The sequence below is a fragment of the Diachasma alloeum genome, unplaced genomic scaffold, assembly GCF_001412515.2.
Source record: "Diachasma alloeum isolate Michigan unplaced genomic scaffold, Dall2.0 Dall_scaffold_00203, whole genome shotgun sequence".
Classification (NCBI taxonomy): Eukaryota; Metazoa; Arthropoda; class Insecta; order Hymenoptera; family Braconidae; genus Diachasma; species Diachasma alloeum.
The window spans coordinates 622,110-644,768 of record NW_021680368.1 but is presented as its reverse complement, the minus strand read 5'-3'; the positions used below and the strand labels follow the sequence as shown (position 1 = coordinate 644,768).

Below are 22,659 nucleotides of genomic sequence, written 5' to 3'. Positions count from 1 at the left end.
GGTAATGCCAGAAGTTCTTATTTGGGTTGAGATACCCTTGGAGGTGTATTTTTTAGATTTTTTTCCTTTTCAATTCTGTTGACTCGTGAGCAATAATTCCATGAAACAGTCGAATTTATTTATTTCCTTATTTTTAATAATATCGACTGCAGCTGCTTGTTTCACGATTTCCCAAATCCACAAAATAATTTGTCTTCTCTTAGGTCGTTTCCCACCAACCATTCCCAACCTTTATTGCTTTGCGCATTTCCTTGCCAATTGTCCCTTAAAATTCATGTCTCGCGCAGTTCCCCGCCAATTGTTCCTCAACCTTCATTTCCTCGCGCAGTTCCTCATCAATTGTTCCTCTATACTCATTTAATCAATTCGAGTTTGCACCGGGCCTCATAAACGACCCATAATATTCGAGTATTGCTAATCCCGTGCAGTAAGCTAATCCCTAGTCCCGACAGTTTGTCGCCAGCACCCCAGGGAGTCATGACCTACATCGACACTTCTGAGTCCCAAACTTCCCCTTCTCCTCCATCCTAACGTGTCCAAAAATCTACAGCGCCGAACCAATCACAGTGCTTCCCGCTCAACGATCTCCTTCCCTTCCATTTTCGTCCAATCCTAGCAGTCTCTCAACCCGTGATCCCTTCCACCGCCCAACGACCAATCATAGAGAACCTCCAGATTTTCTCCAAGTCCCACGCACATAAAAGCTGCGACTTCCCAATTTTTCAGTCTAAATATTATTATCAGTCTAAATTTCAGACTAAATATTAAAACATTCGTGTCTACTGTACAATCCGGCATAATTATTCCGAATATATTATTGTTATTAAAAGATAATCTCAAGTGTTTAAATTATTTTCATCTTTTTTCCACTCAACATCCAAACAAGGCAGACCGCGGCGTTTGGAAGTATCATTCGACGATACATTTTATGGTCCTTCGAGCCAGATTTGTACAGTATTTCTTGTGTAATCAGTCCAACGTGATAAATGTTCGTACGTAAAGTGTGTTTTACGTCGTGTTTCTGTTAGTCGCAGTACGTATCAGAGATCGTGTCAGCGTGTGTTCTTCATTCTGTCTATCTCCATATTGCGCTAGTGACTTTCGTGATTCTCCACATCGGTAGTGACCGGGGGAAAAGAAACATTCAAAAAAAAAAACATTAATGCCTACTGATACTCTTGAGAGTGAACAAACAGTGAATATTAGTGAATCAATTGAAATGGCACCAATTCCAATCCAGACACTCCTTCGTAAACGAACCGAGCTGAAAGATCGTGCTACAACCTTCATTCAGTGGTCGGAGTCAGTGCGTGAAAATCCAGACCTTGACGAAATTGAGGTAAAACGTAACAGTTTGAAAAATCACATGGAGGCCTTAGACTTTTCATCAGTGGGAAATCGAGTTGAAAAACAAGGAAATGTGTTCTTATATGTTCATTGCACGCGTTTCTTGAAGTGCGTGGTACCTGTTCCAGTGCAATCCAACCTACAAGTTCATCAGTGTCAACTAAACAACGATCGAAGGGTTAGGCAAACCCCAAGACACATTCATTCGCAACAACTTCAAAAAAAGGATGTGCAGTGTGCTCAGGGGAGCACCGAGTGATGGACTGTGGAGAGTTCCTAAAGATACCAGTCCCAAAACGTGAAAAAACTGCAAGCAACCTGAGTCTGTATTTCAACTGTTTGAGCCGTAGATATGGCGTGATTGAGTGTACCAGCGACTTCAAGTGTAAGAAGTGCAACAAACGCCATCATACGCTGCTTCATCGAGAGCCTAAATCCCTGTCACATACCACCATCACACCTTCCATCGAATCAGCATCTCCACCATCCTCAAACTCATCAGCATGACTACACTCAGGTGAGAGTGTAGCAGTAAAGCCTGCGGCAATGACATTCAAACTCCAGATGTCAGATGATTTGATCACCACTGCGATTGTCAAGGTGTTTGGCAATCAGCAGAAGCCAGAGCTCTGCTGCGCTCTACTCGATACAGGGTCATCGACAAATTTCATCACAAGTGAACTTGCAACGAAGCTGAGTCTGAAGAAAATCAAAAGAATCATTCCGGTCGGTAGCATCAACAGCAATACTACAATTTCTCATCATTCCACTTCTGCTGTCATCCAATCGTGTTCCAATCCCTTCAAGGGAAATCTCCATTTTCGAATCATGCCAGTTATTTCCAGTCGTACTCCTGATCAGCAAGTTCCTCGCCATCTCCTGGGTATTCCTAAGAATATCAAATTGGCTGATCCGGAATTTTACAAGCCAGCACCAGTGGATCTCATTATCGAATCAGGTACCTCATTGGCAACTTTCAGTGGAGGTCGTTTGGAAGTATCATTCGACGATACAAATTCAAAAGTGATTTATTTATGATTTTATACACTAAATCAATGTAATTTTTACCAAGTTATTAACGAAAAATTATTAGAAACAGTCGTTCTCATAAACTCGATTTTACGACCTTTTGAGTCCCCTTTTTCGGATCTCATTTCGGCACTCTATCCAACCCTATGTATGCGGCTGTGGATTCTAATCTGTACTTCATTCGCACTCCTATAGAACACAGGAATAGCAGGAGAAACCGGCGATTACTCTATTAGCAACCTCTCGCTCGCCGGAGTCTTTCGTTGAAAAATTCGGTTCCATTGGGAATCGAACTCACAACCTTTCGCACACTAGACTTGCGTCTAGCCCACTCGGCCACCGACGCCGGTCATAAACTCAAATTTGTACGAGTATTATGAGGTGTGATTTCGTCCCAATCTGTAAGCTAGGTTACCCAATATAAATTCGACCGCTATGAGTCATCCTCCTTTATAGGTAGGTGCTATAATAGATATACGGGATGGTCCCCAATACTCGGCCTCACCTTCTCGAGGCATGGATTCTGTAACAATTCACAACAAACGGTATACATTTAGAATTTAAATTGTTTTTACGTTACGGGACACATTTCACCAAAATGTGAGAAATATCTGTCAAATTCGTAGAAAACAATTGACAGGCTACAGGGAAATTATCAGTCTGATAATTTCCCTGCAGCCGGGGAAATTATCAGTGTGAAACGCATCACGTGAATCCGAATACTGCAGTCTGATTGGTCAAAATCAGAATTGAGGAAATTGTTATCAAAATTGTCAGAAATATCCACCAATTTACCCGTACTGCCAAAAAAAAGTAATAATTCCAGTAGTTTTCGACTTGATTTTTGTAGATTTTCACCTATTTCGGGTGCAGTGCCTGTGACTTCATCAATCTGGATTTCGAGTTCATTGCGAGTAAAAAAATAGATCATTTGAAGAAGATACGTCTCAAGTCGATACCTATCTGATGCAAGCTGAACCAACGGATTCATTCACGTGAAAAGATCTATATCCCGAGTGGAAATTGCTTCAAGTTCGCCTGAAGTACGATAAGTACTTGATCCAGTTTTTGTAAGGTTCGACTGATCAGGTGATTTCTGATGAGAACCTGACCAAGTTTTGATCTAGTAGATCGGATCCCAAAATATGGAGGCGGGCTTAAATCAAGTTCTAATTAAGTACGCATGATCTCAATCTGAGGTCAGGGTGCCTAAACCCAATTTGATCCGATTCGTATTTGATGCACTTGATTTTCATTTGAATGGGGTCAATTGAGAAAAAAATAATATCGTTCGCATCCGGTCCACCTGATTTTAATTTGAACAAACGTTTTCCGAGAATCGAATTTTTTATATTAATTCTCAATTTATTTATCAAATTGGATCCCTCGAAAGATAATAACCCCCCACCATAATAAATTTAGTTAACAATAAACAATAGATTTTTTCCGATTACCGGAGGACTGGTCACTTAGGAAATCACTGGACCAATCGATTGAAAATCAAGGAAGAAATCGCCAGAAATCATAAAGAAATCTGGTGATTTCGAAAATAATTAGAAGTCATCGATTGAAAGTCAAACCCAAATTTTATATTCGAGCTCACTCAGGCGTTCCCGTCTGCCCCTCATGACCTTCTTATGCACATGTCATTTTATTCTTACTATCACATTTATAAGGCCCTTCGAAACTCTTTTCTTGAAATCAAGAAATCATCAAAATCTACTAGAAATCACGGAAATCACGAAAAATCAAAAGAAATCATGATTTTTAATTCTTATTGATTATTTTTCCCAATCGGATTTCGACCAATCAGAGCGCAGTATTTGAGGCTATCCAACAGTTTAATTTCGGATATTTCCTGCTAGCTTTTGAATATTTCGCAGTAGTTCTTCTTTTTTTGAAATTGAATTTTTCGCGGTAGCTCTTCATTTTTGCGGCTCATTTCAGATAGAATCTTATATTTGACAGTCTATGGAAATCAGGTTATTCTATTAACAAAATTTGTTCAAATCTTCCCCAATTCACCTCCTGATGTTGTCCACTGCACTCTGCTTGGCCAAAATCCGATTGAAAAAAATAATCCGACAAATACCCTTCGAGATTCAAATCTAATCGGGTATTTCCCTCAAACTCTTCTGCAAACAAACCATCGTGCCAAGTTTTGCAAAAAATCCCTCGCGCAAGTGCTCGGGATTTTTTAACCTGCAAAACTTGACACCCTCATTTGTTAGCAATGAAGCTATCGGGAAATTTCCGATAATTTCGAAGCACTAGTGGTATTACTACTGAGAAATCACAGAAATCATTCAAGAAATCACAGAAAATCATCCCATTCTGCAAATCACTGAGCCACCCGTTTAAGAAGTATCCAGCCCCTCGCCGATTACTGCGTATAGAGATTGCATGAAAATAGATATACATGGAATAAAATACTATTAATTAAATCCCAAGTCATGTTAATAAAGAAATAAGCACGAGAAGGAGCTCTCTGAAGTGCAATTTAATTTGCCTAGTCGGAAATTATTCCCAGGGGATCAACTAGAGTGCAGTGCTAGAATCAAATTAAGAAGTCAATGAAAACATCCACGAAGGTAGAAACTATTGCCCACCACTGGCAACCCCTCACCAAAATGCTTACACCTCTTATGAATTAATTGGTAAAACAGATAGCACAAGCTAATTGATGAAATAGTTGTTCCACTTAGGTGTTTATACCCCAAATTTTCCACGGAGGAAGTCAGCTTAGTTCGAAATTCAGCATTGAAGATCACGTGTGGGCTGGTCGAGTCCAGGAGTCAGTTCAAGAGCCAGAAGTGGCCGAAGCAGAGTTACTGGATTCCGACACTTGGCCTGAGCGGTTGTTCTACCCGATTAAATCGACTACATTGCTGCAAAGTCAGAGCGAATTACGGTTGCCGTATAACCACGCCGAATGGCAACCCCACCCCCTCAGTCTCTTTACTCTCCTAGCCCCACACCCTCTCGAGTGATACCGTCGTTTCTCTCCTCGATGCATTCAGAAGCCAAACCCCATACTACTCTGTACTCCTAAGTTCCCAAGTACTTTAGAGTTCCTACGTAAAAGGAGAGGATAGTTGGAGGCTCTCTGAAAGACTACCACGAATCTGCTATGATGCTGTTAACCACTACGATAAATTTTCAAAATTACCTCGAGTGTGTGGATTACAACAGCGAATCTAATTGAATCGTTGGAAATTAATTTTTGATCTTCACCGATAAAACACTTGGAATTTATGGAATTTGTTTTCAAGCGATTCTATTAGGTCATCGATTTGTCGGATAGAATTGAAATAACTTTAGTGAAACCGTCGGACGGAGATCTTCCAAAAACCATGGAGGATCTGTCTCGGACGGATTTCAGACGTTTGTTTCCGCGTGATTTGTCTGAGGCCGACGCTCATATTTGGTCGCAGCCCTCTCATACATCCAAAAAAATGATTTATTTGAATCAAATGAAGTTCATTTAAATAAAATAAATTAGTTCATTTAAATAGTACCAATTAACATTTTTTTTCAAATTACATATGAATTTTTATTCGAAGTTTTGTTTATATTAAATAAACGTTCTTTACTGTTTATAAATCTTTGTTTGATCGAAATAAATTCTTTATTTGAATCAATTAAATTTTTTCTCTGAACTAAGTGTAGTAGCCCGGTGGCTTGGCGCAGTGGGTAAGTTCGTTGCCTCACCTGCGAAAGGTTCTGAGTTCAAATCCCGGGCGGCTAGAATGGTGCGATCTAACCATTTAAAGTCTTGATCATCATCGCAGTATACCCTAACCGGGTCGAAGCGATGTAAAATAACGATGAAAAAAAACTAAGTATAGTATATTTCAAGGCGAGTGACAATGTTCAATGCACTATAAAGTCCCGCTTTTTTAGACGTTCGGATCCCCCAACATAAGACTTTGTTAATGTTTCAAATTAAAGCATTAAGTCTTGGTATCTAGACATTCTAGATGTCTTACTCGAGAAGCTGTTGTTTCGACCTCATGATGGTGCATTTATTTTTCCAAGCACTTCATTTATTTCCTTTCAATGGTCGACTACATTGCGTGAAAAAAGCCAATCATTTTTACACTGATAATTTTGGGTATGTTGAAAATAGTGGCCATAGAGGAGGATTTGAAGGCAGTTGGGAATGTTTTTCGGGAAGTAAAAGTATTTTTGGATGAAAGTATTTCTCATTCATGAATTGAGTCTCTGGTACGGCTCAAAAGTATTTTCCTACGGTGATATTCATAGTTTTTACGCCCTTCTGATCCTACAGTGATACAATGTTCGAATTCATTTGACATCTTCCACTCTCAACACGCTTTCGCTTCTCTGAATAAATTCAAAATTTCAATGAATTGCAAGACAATGAATAAGTCCCCGAAAATGTCTCATGATCTCATGTCTTAGTGGAATTAAGGTGTTTCGTTCGCAAAAGATAAATAAAGACATTCATCTAGAATTCATATAGAAGGTTCATAATCACAGTTGGATTATCTATGAGTTGTTCTCGAATTTTTCTGGGTTTGCTCTTCAACCTCAGCAAACCCAGAGTCCCCTAACGGGCTCTTTGATGTAACGCGGATTCCATATTCAATACCGGTTTCATGACCGAGTCACTGAGGGTATTTCTTGTAAAATTTCTTGAAAGAAATAAATCTCATGAAAGGATGATGCTATGATATCTTGGAACATCGATGAAATAATTAGATAAACTTTTTTCATGCATAATTGAATGAACTTGAAGCACATTTGAGGAAACCATAGAAAAATGCGCCAATTCCGTAAAAATCGCCAGAACGGGCGCCAGACGACTAACTCATGGTCCATAGGGAGATATAAATCCCACCACTAGGCATTTGTACCCCCCAATGCCGAGTATAAGAAAAATGAAAAAAGTGGCTAATCCACTATCAGGGAAATTTTGAAACAATTCGAAATTCACAAAAATCATCATGAAAATAAAAACACTGGATATAACTGTTGGAATGATCTTCTACCTTCGACAGGTTGGCATTGAAATGAATATTTTAAGCTATGATTGAATTCATTTGAAGCATGATATGCAAAGATATCTCCGAAGTTCTCATTTTCGAGATATACGAAATTTTTGAAAATTATTCTATAAATCAAAACAACGATTCTTACTATCGCATTCATCTTCGAACTCAGTCAAAGAGACATCGAAACAATTTCACTAGTTTTTGAAGTGCGATAATTTCTTTGTTGATATACATATATTCTTGATTCGAAATGTGGTACCACCCCTACTTATCACGGGTACAGTTGATGACGGGACAAATGATTACAAATTTGACCACATGGACAAGTCACCACAAATCCTTCTATCACAAGCTGTTTTGATCACGGGACAATTCAGCAGTTATACGTCAGCAAAGTTTCCTATTGAAATATGGAATTCCTACTATGCAGTCGTTAGTGATGAGCCCAGGACCAATAATATGATGGAAGGTTGGCTGAATAGTTCCGAAAGAACTATTATCCAACACAACTCAATGGATTCTAATGAATTATTAAATACTCTAAAACTTGACCCGTTCATGTTTTTCATGTTAATTTTTCATCGTAATTAAATATACACTACACTCTAAAAAAAGATTACTTCTGATAAGTAGGAAAACTACTTGTATTCAGTACCGAGGCGTTTCTGGAGAAAAGCTAATTTTTTTACTTGGTCCAAGTCGAAAATTGACTGAATACAAGCTTTATGCTCCAAGTACAATTAGCACTGGTGACAAGTACCAATTGTACTCATCATCAGTACTGAAAGTACTTGTACTGAGTACCGAGCTGTACTTCTTAAAAGTAGAAAAAATACTTGAGACAAGTAGTAATAGTACTCAAATCCAGTACCAATGGAGTTTCCCGGAATATTACAGTAAGATTCATCATACAATGGAGATCGTTGAAAAACGAAGAATTAATGCAAATAAAATTATTGTTTATTGTTCGTTTGCCCCTCAAATGCTTGAAAATTGAAATGTACTGGACTACAGTCCAGTGTAATAAATTCTCGAGCTACAGAGATTTTTTTTTCAAAATTTTTCAAAAGATGTGTAGAATAACAATTACCAATTAAGTTTTCCAAATTTAATTTCCAAATAGTCCTTTTTTTTAATAACAAAAAAGGTAATATTCATGCGAAATAGCCAGCAAAATGATTCTCAAAATAATTGTTATATTTTATATTGAACAAAAAAATTGAAGTATTAATCTTTTGAGCTATCTTGTGTGAAAATTGCAATTTCATTATGCGACAAAGAATGAAATTGCCTATTTAGAAGTCGAATTTTGAAAAAAAGTAGCTCGTAACCGTTATTCTAGACATCTTTTGAAAAATTTACAAAAGGAAACCCCTGTAGCTCAAAAATTGAGTACACTGTGCTATTTTTCTTCATTTTCAAGGTCTTGGGGGCAAATAAACAATAAATAATCGTTTTTTTTCCCACTTATTCTTCGTCTTTCAACATATATAAATAATCAATCATCAATGTGTGATAAATCTTACTGCAATATCTCGCGATTTTTAAACTCATCGTAACCTCCCCTCGATGAAATTTGGTCATTGTCATCTGAGAATGATAATGATAATGATAATGAGAACGATAATGAGAATGATAATTAATGATATGAAATTCCCCAACAAAATAACCAACCAAAAGTACTGGAATCAAGTCATAAAAGTACTTGCGAGAAGTAGAAAAATTACTTGCTCCAAGCATTAAAAGTACTTGTGAGAAGTAAGAAAAATGCTGACAGGAAGTAATAAAAGTACTTCCTCCTAGTACTTTTCCTACTTGCTTAGCAAATATTGTACTTCACCCAAGGACATGAAAAGTACTTGGGACAAGTAGTTTCCCAACTTTTCACAAGAAAACTTCTCCCAAGTAGAATTCAGTACTGGTGAGTAGTAACTTTTTTTTAGAGTGTAAATACACTCAATTACTGATAATTTAATATTGTGGGATGTATTTTCTTGATGATCTAATTACTCTGTTATTATTTTTTTCGTGATCAATAGAGGTGCAATCAGAAATTTCATTCTCATTGAAATATGAAACAAAATAATTTTATATTTTCTTTCGTAAAATGCGTCGAATTTACTACAAAAATTTCAAAAATCCATTTGTTTTCGATTTTATCAGCGAGACCCGACATTGCTTCGCTGGAATAAACAGTGAAATAACGAGTTCCATTAATTTGAGTATATTCTCATTCACTAAAATCGTTGAATAATGGAACTAAAAATTCATGGTACCTCATAAAATGCAAAATACTCGCTGGGTCAAGAGAAGCAGAAACAAAAGTACTCACTTCCCCGAATAATGTTGAATATGCAGGGTGCTCGTTGTCTTCCAATGCTGTTGCTTGCCCAACATCCAAGTGTACCATAATCCCCATCCACTAGGGGTGTGTACTCTAAAATACTTGTGACACCCTGATTTCTTGGTTTGGAATTTTGCACAGGGAGAACATCTCCTCTTGTCCCATTAAATGTCCAGGAAAATCGTACTGTGTCACTTGGTAACGCCTCCACCTCGCAGTAGAGTTTTACAACCTCACCGAGATCCACTGGGATGTCTGTTGATTCAAAACCTACACGACATCTCGGAGCAACTAAAGTAGAGAAAGTAATCTTTTCAATTGGACTAATAAGACCATTAGTATTATTATTTAAAAAAATAACCAAATAAAGAGACAGAATCTATTTAGTCTGAATTATTCCAGGATAAAATGTCGATGACTTTTTTTGTCTGAAATTTTTTCAGTTACAAATAGTATTTTTCCGGCCTGTTGCGATGGGGTTTTTTACTCGTGTGGCGTTGGCCTCTGAGCCGTAGGCGAGGACTGGCCAACCTTAGTACATCGTTAATACAAGTTCAAGTCAGATACGAAGGTGAACATAATGTTTAAAAAACAATCTCATTTGAATAAATATCTTACGTTCACTTAATATAGCATCATTCGTTAGAACATTTCATTCAATTTCTATTGAAAACTATTAACTTTTGCCGTTTGTATGAAAAAATTCTGCAGAGTATGTTGAGATGAAAATTTTTGGAAATGAGTCAGTGGTCGGTGAGATGAGATAAAGTGAAGATCAAGAGCGTTTGTGGTCGTTATTAATAAGACACGTCTATGTAACTTGTATTCATATGTTTTTATATTTTATCCATTTATATTTCCACTAAAGTTTAATCATATTTATTATCAATCCCGAATCTTGACAATGATCCTACATTTATGAAGAAATTATCTCAATAGAATAAGCTGTATAAAAAGTAAATTTTGTTAATTTGTTCTATAACGTAATTTTTACAGAAAGCGACAGAATTTTTCAATAGAATGAAAAACAAATATAGCTTAATATAGCATCATTCGTTAGAACAATTCATTCAATTTCTATTGAAAACTATTAAGTTTTGCCGTTTGTATGAAAAAATTCTCCAGAGTATGTGAGATGAAAATTTTTGGAAATGAGTCAGTGGTCGGTGAGACGAGCTAAAGTGAAGATCAAGAGCGTTTGTATTCCTTATTAATAAGATACGTCTATGTGACTTGTATTCATATGTTTTTATATTTTATCCATTTATATTTCCACTAAAGTTTAATCATATTTATTTTCAATCCCGAATCTTGACAATGATCCTACATTTATGAAAAAATTATCTCAATCGAATAAAAAGTAAATTTTGTTAATTTGTTCTATAACGTAATTTTTACAGAAAGCGACAGAATTTTTCAACAGAATGGAAAACAAATTCATAGAATTTCCGTTACAAGTTCAATAAAAGTTTATAGAATTTTCTACCAAATACGCTTGCTCTTCCTACGAAATTTCTTCGTACATGATGCTTCGTTGTAGATATTATATTGTATCGATCATTCTAGCAAAATATTTTTGGTGAAACTTACACTTCATGTGAATCCGAAGAGGTAAACTACGGCCCTCACCAACTCTATTCCGAGCGTAACAGGTGTACTCCCCAGAGTGTCCGAGATTCAAGACCCTCAATGTCAAAGTGTTCGAGGCTATGAGAATCCCTGTTGTAACGTCATGCTCAAGGCGAGTGTCCTGAAATTTCATGAAGCGATAAACGTTATTTTATTATTCTCATCGTTTGACAGTATTCCAGGGTAAGACACCCGTCGCTTTGGCAGACATTTGCATACATCTGTCAGATCAGGAGAATCGGCCAAAATGAATTTCTCACTACTGAGTCTTGATGATTCTAATTATACCACTCAGAATCAATTTGAATAACCTTGAGACATTATCTCTTCGTCAAAATTCAGCAATAAATTACGCCTATTCATATCGCAATTACAACTTGGGTCTTTCACTCGAATCGAGAATGAATACCAGATGGAGAAATCTGTGCCAATCCGTTTCGTGTACATTTAGCTGTGAAATATTTGTCATCATGTCGCTAGATTTGAATAATAGGTCCCACGCAGAAATGATGGATAGCGAGCGTTGGATGTATTACGTGCAATTTCCCAAATGGCTGTTGCTATCAAGAAATATAACCCCTCGGAAAAGCCAAAACAATCGAAGACTAATCATTGTGTCTTCGTTAAAGTAGTGTACTCAGACTCCGCTTAAGTCGTTGAGTGTCGTGAGGAAAAATAATTTAAAAATGCCCTAAAAAAATTATTCATCGTTGATACTTTCTTACATGAATTCTAATTTTGACGAGAGTAAAAAATTAATTCATATCACCATTCATATGTTCATATGTTGTACTTCATATCATCATATTCGCTTTACAATTATTTTTTTAATAATAGTTGCTCGTTTGACTAGGGTATCCTGTATATTTGGGGCGTTCGCAGAAACAAATTATTTACCACAAAAGATTGACACTAACAGTTTGACGCAACATCGTGAGAATGTCGAGTTCAATAAATCATTGACTTCCATTTAAAATACATCGCCATAGAAATTCCATTTGGAAGCACATTGCTAATTTATTAGTAGAAATATGTTGACTATGCTGTGACGAAAGCAATTTCTTCCTTGGTTCAACCTTAAAAAGAGCATTTTCTTCAAAGTCTCTGTGTTAGTCGGCAGTTATAAGTTCTGTGTTATTCGAAGCAAAAGTCCCGCTCTTGCGCTCCTGCTCCCAAGAGTGCTCTTTCAAGGAGTGAAATTAAGAGGAAATGTTGAGAGTGCTTTTGCAAAGAGCAAAATTTTGGGAGCATTCCTGCAAAGAGTGAAATTGGGAGTGAAATGACGGGAGCGCTCTCTCAGAGGAAAAAATAGAGAGTGAAATGATGGGAGCACTCTTTCAAAAAGGGCTAGAAGGAGCGGTGGGGCTAGAATAATGGTAGTTGTGGCAGGAGGTATTATTTTTCCCTTCACGTCGGTACGATTCCTTGTTCACGGGGATCTCGCGGGCTGCTTCAGAGAATTATTTGAAGTTATTTGTCGAATATTAATTAATTTATCATACATCATTATGGTGATTCATTAAATTTGTCATTCACGCATTTTAATTTGAATTTCATCGATACCTGAGAAGACGGTCCAGCGTGATTGCGTCGTCACTACAGGTTCATGCCCTGAAGTATCGATTTTTGCTAATGCCTGGGCCTGAGAATAGGCAACAAGTCGCCAGCGAGACGCTCTTCACCCGGCAGCGAAAGCGTGTGAATGTACTTTGTATTCTAAATCATATTTTATATTGTTTTTCCATTTATTTTATTTTGTGTGGAGAAGAGTCGATTCCCAAGAACATTTTGAGGTTCCTGTTGAATAAACTAAGTGTATTTGTCGACACAAAACAGTGAGTATCTATTCATTAATATTCTTGCCTAATTTCCTTCTCTCTATCTCTGTCGAATTTCTCTAATCTTGGATCTTCCAACTTTTCACTCCCTGAGTTAAGTCGGGAAAACGTTGTTAATTGTCAAAAACTAACTGGTGCCCAGTGAACTAATTATTTTGTCGAGTTGAATTATAAAAAGGCCCGCGCCAGGTGTAGGCCTTCAGCCAATTCATTTATTGCAGTGAAATTTATATCTATATCGTAGATTATTTATTTAAAACTAAAAGGCCAGTCTCATGGTTTTCGACTGCCGGGCTTCTCTATATTTAATTACTCGTTATCTCCCAAAAAACCAAAAACAAATGTTTTTGCAAAAAAACTGGGCCAAGAAAAAGTTTTGTGGGGTCGTTTCTGGAAAGAAGAAACATTTTTTTCTGGAAACCACAATTCCCATAGAAATTTTGCAAAAAATAAACAAATAAAAATCAAAGCCAAGTCAAGAAATGTCCAATGGATCATGGAATGTGCTATCAGATTATTATGGGGAGGATAACTCTGAATAGAAGGATTTAAAAAAAAATCTTCATAAAATAAAAAATTCAGTAGAGACAGGATTCAAAGTTCTTGGCGCGGATCAGAAGATACAGATTGATACGAGACAATGAGTTGGAAAACTCCGCGCCAAGAACTTTGAATCCTGTCTCTACTGAATTTTTTATTTTATGAAGATTTTTTTTTAAATCCTTCTATTCAGAGTTATCCTCCCCATAATAATCTGATAGCACCTTCCATGATCCATTGGACATTTCTTGACTTGGCTTTGATTTTTATTTGTTTATTTTTTGCAAAATTTCTATGGTAATTGTGATTTCCAGAAAAAAATGTTTCTTCTTTCCAGAAACGACCCCACAAAACTTTTTCTTGGCCCAGTTTTTTTGCAAAAACATTTGTTTTTGTTTTTTTGGGAGATTTCAGTCATTTTTCCAAAACGAGCACACGATCATTTTCGTATGAATCGAATTGATTTTTTTCCGCGCAACAGAAACTATTTTCAATCACTTCTGCTCTAAGAAAAAAAGGTATTTCTTTCCTACATTTATTTATAATTCATGCTCCGATTCGATTTGAGAATTTCATGAGAAAATCAAACGTTCAAATTACCCGCGTAAAATAACCTCAGAAATAAACTCGCCCACATGTTATTCACGGACTGAGTTGAAAATCTAAATTAATCGAGGATAGGGGAAAAATTTCTATGCAATATACAGCGCTATATGACCTTGTTCATCAATTTTTCATTAATTTTTACAATAAGTCCATGATGAGTTTAAAAAATGCAAATCAGTAGAATTCAAGAAGGAGAGAGAAAGAGTAATGCGCTATTCAAATCTCCCTCCTCTGCGCGTGAGGTTGGAGCACACTGCTACCAACTTCGAAAACGAAATCTCACACTTAGTGCTCAGAGATAATGTGAAATGCGAGACATCATCATCAAATCAAATGCAAACATCTCCAACATTCATCAAAGGAGGTTGAAACGAAGGAGAAGACACAAGAAAAAGTCTCGGGATTCTAGAAACTGCTCAAGTATTCTTTTTGCGAGTGAAAAAGACTCGTTACAATATAACAAGTACAATGTACTCAGGAATGTGTCTACAACCTCGTAACAATATTTTACAAATGACTAAACTAGGTGAAATAACAATTCACTGAACAGTCAGCATTTGAAAAATCTTTCATATCTTGAAATTTTCACGGAGGTACGTAGAATTGACGCCTCTCATATCGTCACATTTTTACAGTTACCATAGTCTACGTAGTGTAAAATTTATCGAGCGTTCGAAATAGCTTTGGCACTCAGTCACGTATTCCTCCGAGATTTTTATATGCTTTAACATCAACCTTTTTACGTTTCCAAAAAAGGAAAAAAAATGTTCGTCTCTTCAGCGACGAATATTTCCAAATCATCCTCAAGTTAGTGCGATAAAATTCATGCAGCCACATTTACATTACGAAATGAATAAAACTTTTATGCTTGACAATGGTGAAATGTAAATTGAATGGAATATAAAAAGATGGGGGAAAGAAAAATATTGAAAAAAAGTGAATACAAAGAGTAATGTGCCTATATCCCTTGGATTTTCACACACAATGAGTTGGCTTTTATATTCTCCAGGGTCTTGAGCATCGGGTAAAGCACAAATTTAACAGGACAACTGGTTTTTTTTCCTTCCTCCTGTTTCTTTTTGTAGGTGATCACGGCTCGTTGACGTCAACCCTTAACTCCATCATCCCTCTCGCCCTGTCCTTTCGTGAGCTCATGGGCCATTAGGTATTCGACTCCCTCGTGAATTTTAGTTTCAGGGCAGTCATAGGCGAACATAATGCCAAATATTTATCTCCCTCAGCGTGGAGAACTCGAGCGAATAAGCACTTCTGTCTCAAGGATATAGCCAGTCTATGTGAGTGCACGACGAGCCCCAAGTGAACTGGTTAATCACTGTATTAAGTGAGACTGCTCCCGAGACTACCATATAGGGTAAATGCACCGAGAAACAGATAATCTGTCCGTTGATAAATAGTTGGAAATTTTCTGATGATTGTGCTTGAGAATGAAAAACAAACAGACGACTGCAAGCGCGAGACTAGATGTTTTGTGTATTATTGCTCCTTTCTTCTTCAATACATTGCACGATAATTTTGTTTCGTAACAAGTTGAGAATAAGCCCCAAAGGCAAAAATAAGCGATAAAATTACGATGTGTGACTATTTAGAAAAAAACTAGGGGGCTACGCCCTCTGCTCGCTACGTTCACCAACCCCCATATGACCCACATGAACCTTAGTCAGACCTTTGTGACCTTTAATCTAAGCCTCGTGACTCTTATTCTGATCCTCATTATATCCCTCGTGGCCCTTAATTTTGGAGTCTTAATTTCGTGTACCAAATTTTCAGCACCAGAAGGTGATTTGGATTTTTATAATATAGAAAAGAAAGATATATAGAGACCCTTATTTTGACCCTTGTGATCCTTAGTTTCTGATCCCTATGACCCTCATTTGAACTCTTAATCTGATTTTTGTGATCCTTAATCTGACCCTTGTGACCCTTATGTTGACTCTGGTGACTCTTGGCGTTAAGCCCCATGACCCTTATTTTGACCCTAGTGACTCTTGGCTTTTAAGCCCTATAACCCTTATTTGGAGCCTTACTCGGACCCTTGTGACCCTTAATATAATCCTTGTGACCCGCATTTTGACTTTTAATTTGACCATTGTTACCCTTATTTGAATCCTTGATCTGACCCCTTGTGACCCCTAATCTGATCCATATGACCCTTAACCTGATCCATTTAACCCTCATTATGACAATTAAGACCACTTTCCTGATCCTTATTTTGTGATCCATATTTCTCAGCAGCCGAAAAAAAATTTGTTGTGATTTCTATAACCGAACACCCACTCGTCCGTTGTAGAACAAAATCGAAAACTCATGATTCCTGTTGATTTTTTCGCCATTAGCAATACAAATTCATGTACAATATCGCACATAATTTCATATAGAACATGTCTACACATTTTTTTCATACGTGAGATGATAAAACGAAGCGGACGAAGTCACAATCATCGACGCATTGAATCATCACCACAAGTGTAGCACAAGCGTACCAAACCTGAGTGGGACATTGATCGAGTTGCTTCTGGTCCGGAGAGTTATGTCAGTTGAAGTGCCTCATTTCCTTATGCGCACCAAACCCCCTCGAGAATTGGTGAGTGTACCCGCGAGCTATATACCAACCAGATATGTGTCTCTCCAGAATTCACCGTAATTTATCAACTCAAATTGGACCATAATGAGCCTCTTCTCATTATTCCTGGAGGCATGTGTACTAATTACGTCTCTCAACAAATATTCCTAATTCTTTGGACAATTTACCCCGAAATCGGAGGAAAGAGCAGCTGGAGTTATTGGAGACATGCTGAATTTCGTGTTTTCACATCATCTTGACGTGAATCTCCAACAACTTTTCCGAGGTAATGGAAGGGAAGAGAAAAAGGAAATGTGGAAAGTAATGTGGCAGTTTGCATCGAGCAGAAGGTAAGTGGGCGTGGAAATTTGAAAAAGATGGAAGAACTTCCTCCATCGGGTTTGCCAATCTCCGTTCGAAAAATAAATATGCACATCAGTTCTATCCCTGCATTAAAGACTGAGTAATTCCACCTCTTCGGTGTGGGATTGAGATAAAACATGGGCTCGAGTGTCCTGAGGGGTTTCTTGATACGTTGGGGGAAAAAAAGAAGGAAGAGAGCGATGAAATGCTCAAAGGGAGACTCCACAAGAACTAGTACATCTAGACTCAAAAGCGGAAGTACACGGAATCCTCCACCTTGAGGTCGCTTGTTGAAACTCCAGGACACTGCCCCATTCAGGATTCTACTGTGCAGCAGACGCCGAAAGAGCAGAGGTCCGGACGAGGATTAAGGCTACGGGTTACGTATAGGACTACTCTTAACGAGGAAGATGGTCGCCAGCGGCACGCCAAGACACTCAACGAGACTTTGGCTTTGTTCGCCGGAGGAATACAAAGTAGCGCTGCTTATGGTCCGGAAAGTCCTTCCAAAGTTGTTTTTTACTACTCTTTTTTTGCCTTTTTCTTATTTATCTCTTATTTCTCTTAGTTTTCTAACTGTCGGGGGGGAATCCTGGTGAATGGATTTTTTTTGTTTGAGTGGGTGTTTGGGTATTTTCTGGGATTTATTTTATAGGGCCGGGAAATTTTGATTAGTAGAAAATTGAAAGGCTAAGGTTTCGTTGTTTGAAAGGTTCATCTCAATAAATAGTCTGACTCATTTTCAGTTACGGGTTTTTATGTTGTTTCTTTGTTTATTAGGGGTTGATGTCACATCAACAGCTAGGTTATTAGTGACGGACTCTCGACTCTTTCTTGTCATTAGAGCTCACGACTATTTCCTCCGTAACTTAGCGGTTACGATGTTATGACATTATTTCAAGTGAATGATCAGAATGCAATGAAACATGATGGTGAGAATCAACTGTAGTCAGCTAGGTTCCCGACACACGTGAATTATCAGTATGTAGTTACACATAATGGGGAGAATCCACTATACACGGACGAAAAAATTTAATAAAAAAACCTATCGAATTCGTTAGAAAATTCTAATGAATTTCTATTGAACTGTTCTACTAGTTTTTGGCCGATTCTATTGAAATGTTCAAAAATAGAAAATATTCAGCAGAGAAAGTCAATAGAATTCAATTTTTCTATATAACTTATTCTATTGAAATATTGAAATATTTTCTGTTAACTTTTTCTAATGAAATTTTTCTATTGAACTTGTCAATAGAATCAGCCAAAAACTAATAGAAAGTTTAATAGAAATTAAATAAAATTTTCTAACGAATTCGATAGGTTTTTCTATTAAATTTTTTCGTGCGTGTAGTCAGTTAGGTTCTCGAAACACGGGAAATTGCACCTTGCATGTACATCATTCGAACATGCTCAATTCTATTTTCTCTCAGGAATTCAACATTTTATTTTGAACATTCTTAGTGGTATCCTTATATTATTTGACTAAATCAAATAATCCAGAAATAATTCGCCGGTCCTCCGGACGTCTGGCTTTGTAGGCGAACACCTTACCAACTCGGCCATACACCCGACGATGGGTTTTTATGATTGATCATCTTTAAAGTGTTGATTTCTGAATGGAAGCAGTAAAAGCCCAATTCCTCTAAAATATTTCAATTGAACATGAATATTAATTAGTACTGCTTATTGAGCCTAATTGGAGCGTGAGGGGATTAATTGTTGGAGTTGATGATATCAATCCAGGGGGATTTTTCTGAATTACCCATTATCCGGAATTGGAAATGATTAATTTGGTATTACACATTCTTGTGTAATTAATACAATCGATTCGGTGGGAAATTGGTTCGTATTTTTTAGTGAGGCAAATTATAACTCGTTTCCAAATATTGGAGGATCCCATTTGCACTATTAAACTATTTATCTTTCTTTTATCATTAAAATGTATGCAGTGAGGCTATCTTGGAATTTATCTCTAGTGAAATTGTCCTCGGTTCCTCTTCACGAACGGCTTTAAAAAATTTTAACTCTATTTTTCGGATTTCTTCCACAATTTAGCAATCATAATTCCCACTGCGGATGATCATTTTCTATGCACGTGTTAAATTCTCCGTGAATTCCCAATAGGGTCCTTGGTTATGACTGATGGCTTATCCCAACTGCAAGGACAAGACTTACACCACAACGATAAAATCTACGTTTTTACGAGGCACCTCGGGGGAAATGCCCACTTTACAAATTATAAGGTTTTTCATATTCTTTCTTATTTTCATTCAAATTCACCCTAAGTGCATTTACTCGCCAGTAATTAAACATTTCCATGAATCTCGGTGTGTAGTTTTATGACAGGATAATGAAATACGTCCATTTTACTTTAAGTAAATTTCAAGAATCTTCCGTCTGTATGATTAAATTTTTAAGTCTTTTTCCTTTTAATTCCTCTTTTATGAATTTTTATTTTGTTCTTACGCTTAATACCCGGCGGTTAATGCAACGGGAAGAGCAAGATGTGAGACCAAAAATGGGAGACGGTGAAATAAATAGAGCGTCAGGACAAGAGAGTGCTGCTGAGAAGGAGTATAGGGGGAAATAGCAAAGAAGAAAAATGAAAGGAAAAAAAGGGTGAATAAAAAAAAAGCTGCGATGGGGTATTTTTACGGAAAAATACATTGGAGCACGTACATAGTTAGTAATGGGGTTATTATTCAATCTCACAATTCAGGACCAGTGCTTGATTGAACTGCAGTATCGATGAGGATTCGATTGTTGCTTCAATAAAAATGAGTCGAAAGATAAATTGAAAAAGTATGATTCATTTTTCCAATTCAATATTCTCCGTGTTAGCGTTTTATAAGAGCTATTCCAACAACTTCCATATTTCATTTGCCTTTGGCGAATTATTAAATTGCTGTGTTGATATCGCAGAATAAAATTTGCCGTGACGGATGCAATTTTTTTTATGAGGAAAGTGGATCAAAGAGTTTTCTTTTTATTAACTCACGTTATGAAACCAGACGATTTCACTGGGTGGAGGATTACTCTGGACGTTGCAAATCAGTTTCAGGTCATCACCTTCACGCAAAGAGTCCAGGATATAGCCTACGGCAAGGTGAGCTTGCAATATTGGTGCATCTGGAACAGAATATAAAATAATTTTATTCAATGGAGGAAAATAAATAGTTTATGAATCGCTGTGAGAAACAGATAAACACGAAGAAAAAAGTTTCTAGCTTTCAGTAAAAACGTCAGTATTTCAGAATTGTCGATTTCAGAAATGAAATGTATACAGCAAAAAGTTCTCGAAATAAATTGAATGTGCACTTATTTTTATAAAATGCTCCCTCAAAATGAGAGAAAACATTTCAATTTCGAGTGATTTTGATTCAAATCTAGCACAATTGTTCTCGAGTTGGAACACATTTCCTCTCATTTTAAGCTCATCCTAGATTTAGAATTCAGAATTTCTGGATGCTTAATCCTAAAACAATTAATTTCGATTATTTTTTGAATTTTCATTCAAAAAATAATCGATCATCCTTAAAATATTCGTTTGGATGTTATTTCGGTAGAGTTCAAAGATAGTGGCGACCGCATCATATGCTTCGAAATTATAGACTTAAAAAGCATTTAATCGAGGTTTAATCATGGTTTAGTCGGGATTTAGCCGGTGGTTTTTTTTCATTGTTTAGTCGGAGGTTAATCAGAGCTTAACCAAGGTTTCGTCAAGGTTTAATCTATGTTCAATGAAAGTTTAAACCAGTTTAATTTTAATTTAGTCGGCGTCTGTTAGATGTTTAACCAGGGCATATGGTTCTCACGTTAGACATTTGGGTCATTTAGGGATCATATTAAGGTTTCATGGCTGGTATATCTTCTTCCCAATTTACTATTCAGAAGAAAAATACAATTTAAATCATTTGCTTATGATCAAGGAGACATCAACATTAACGTATCAGGAGCATGAATTCTTGTAATCTGTCTAATTTAAAATAAATTTAGTTCACTAAAAAATCTTATCTCAAATTGTTTTAAAAAAAACTATTGCATTTTCCTGAGGTTAAACTTCAGGAAGGATCCCTACTAATCTGAAATTAATAACAGAAAATCGAATATTCACTTTTTTGTTTCAATCCGATTAATCCATTTGGAAGAGAATTGCTAATTTTGAGCAAAAAAAAATTTGATTTAGACCTGTGCAATGGGCCGCTTGTTTCTGTAGCAAATGATTGATTGAGTTTTTTGTGGATTTTATTCGTTATTTTGTGTTTTTTAATACAATCCCTGTAGTTACAGATAGATTATACCGTCGTCATTTTCGCGTATTGTCATAGGCATCACAATCTACGATTGTTGAACGTGCCTCTCTGTACATGTTTCTTCTTTTGAAGTACAATCAATATGACAGACATTGCACGTAGTTTACACAGGAGTTTTTCAAACATAACTGCAGGTGCCTGTCAATATTTGAAAGTGGCTTAATCCGGGAATATTGCCTATTGTCACTCTTTTTTTCTCTCGAATTTCATGGGAAAAATAACAGATTGTTTCTACAAGAGAATGAAGTATTGCTAATTGCTTTCGGAACAGAAGTGTTAATAAACCCGTGAGAATTGAAATGGAAATTCACGATAAATAACGACGCTCATGAAGAATGAGAAAAATAAAAAGATTGATTGTGATGGAGCACCAGACAACTATAGAGTGCAAAAAGAGAGATAGAAAAAAGGGGAGGGGGCGGGAAATAAAATTATATCGGAAGCGTGAAGCAGCATTAATTGCTGGCGGCGAGTTCTTGGTAATTGAATTTGCCGTTTTGCAGACGGTTACTTTCAAGGATTATTCCAACGAGTTTACGAGGCGTCGGGCAAATGCTCCCGGTGGTTGGGATCGCTTGAACTTACGACCTTAATTAAAACAGTGTCATCCAAGACATTTTTTCGTCGTCAGAAGTAATAAAAGTCCACTAGTGGAGGGCAGAAACACAGGTTCCCCGAGTCTTTTAACAACTCAACTCAACAATTATATCTTGATTTCATTCAAATTTACATTGGAAATTTTTCCAACTGTTACTCCTTTTTGCTTCCGAATGGAAGCCTTGCATTTTGCGATTTTTAGATTTTCTTTGGAATTTTATTGGTTCCAGTTTCACTGTTGGAAATTTTTTGAAATTTTATGGAAGATATTATAGTAAATCTCATGAGAGTGACATTGAATCGAATTTAGGGAAAAAATGGGTATGAACTTTCAAGTTTTAAGTAGAATTCACGGAGATTCATGAGTTTCCGGTGGGAGGGAGATGGAAATTTCACAACCTGATTGAATTTTCAGTGGAACATGAATATTCAGAAACAAAATGACATGAATTTT

At 36.8% G+C, this 22,659-nt stretch overlaps 1 protein-coding gene across 1 annotated transcript in view; it reads right to left on the bottom strand.

The window, feature by feature from the left end:
- Positions 1–22,659, bottom strand: part of LOC107035974 (hemicentin-1) — a 147,357-nt gene that overhangs the window by 15,440 nt on the left and 109,258 nt on the right. The window contains exons 7-9 of the mRNA XM_015253642.1: positions 20,294–20,424; positions 11,329–11,488; positions 9,727–10,029 (exon numbers count right to left, since the gene is read on the bottom strand). Coding sequence (XP_015109128.1) covers positions 9,727–10,029; positions 11,329–11,488; positions 20,294–20,424 — 594 coding nt within the window. The remainder of the gene's footprint in view (positions 1–9,726; positions 10,030–11,328; positions 11,489–20,293; positions 20,425–22,659) is intronic.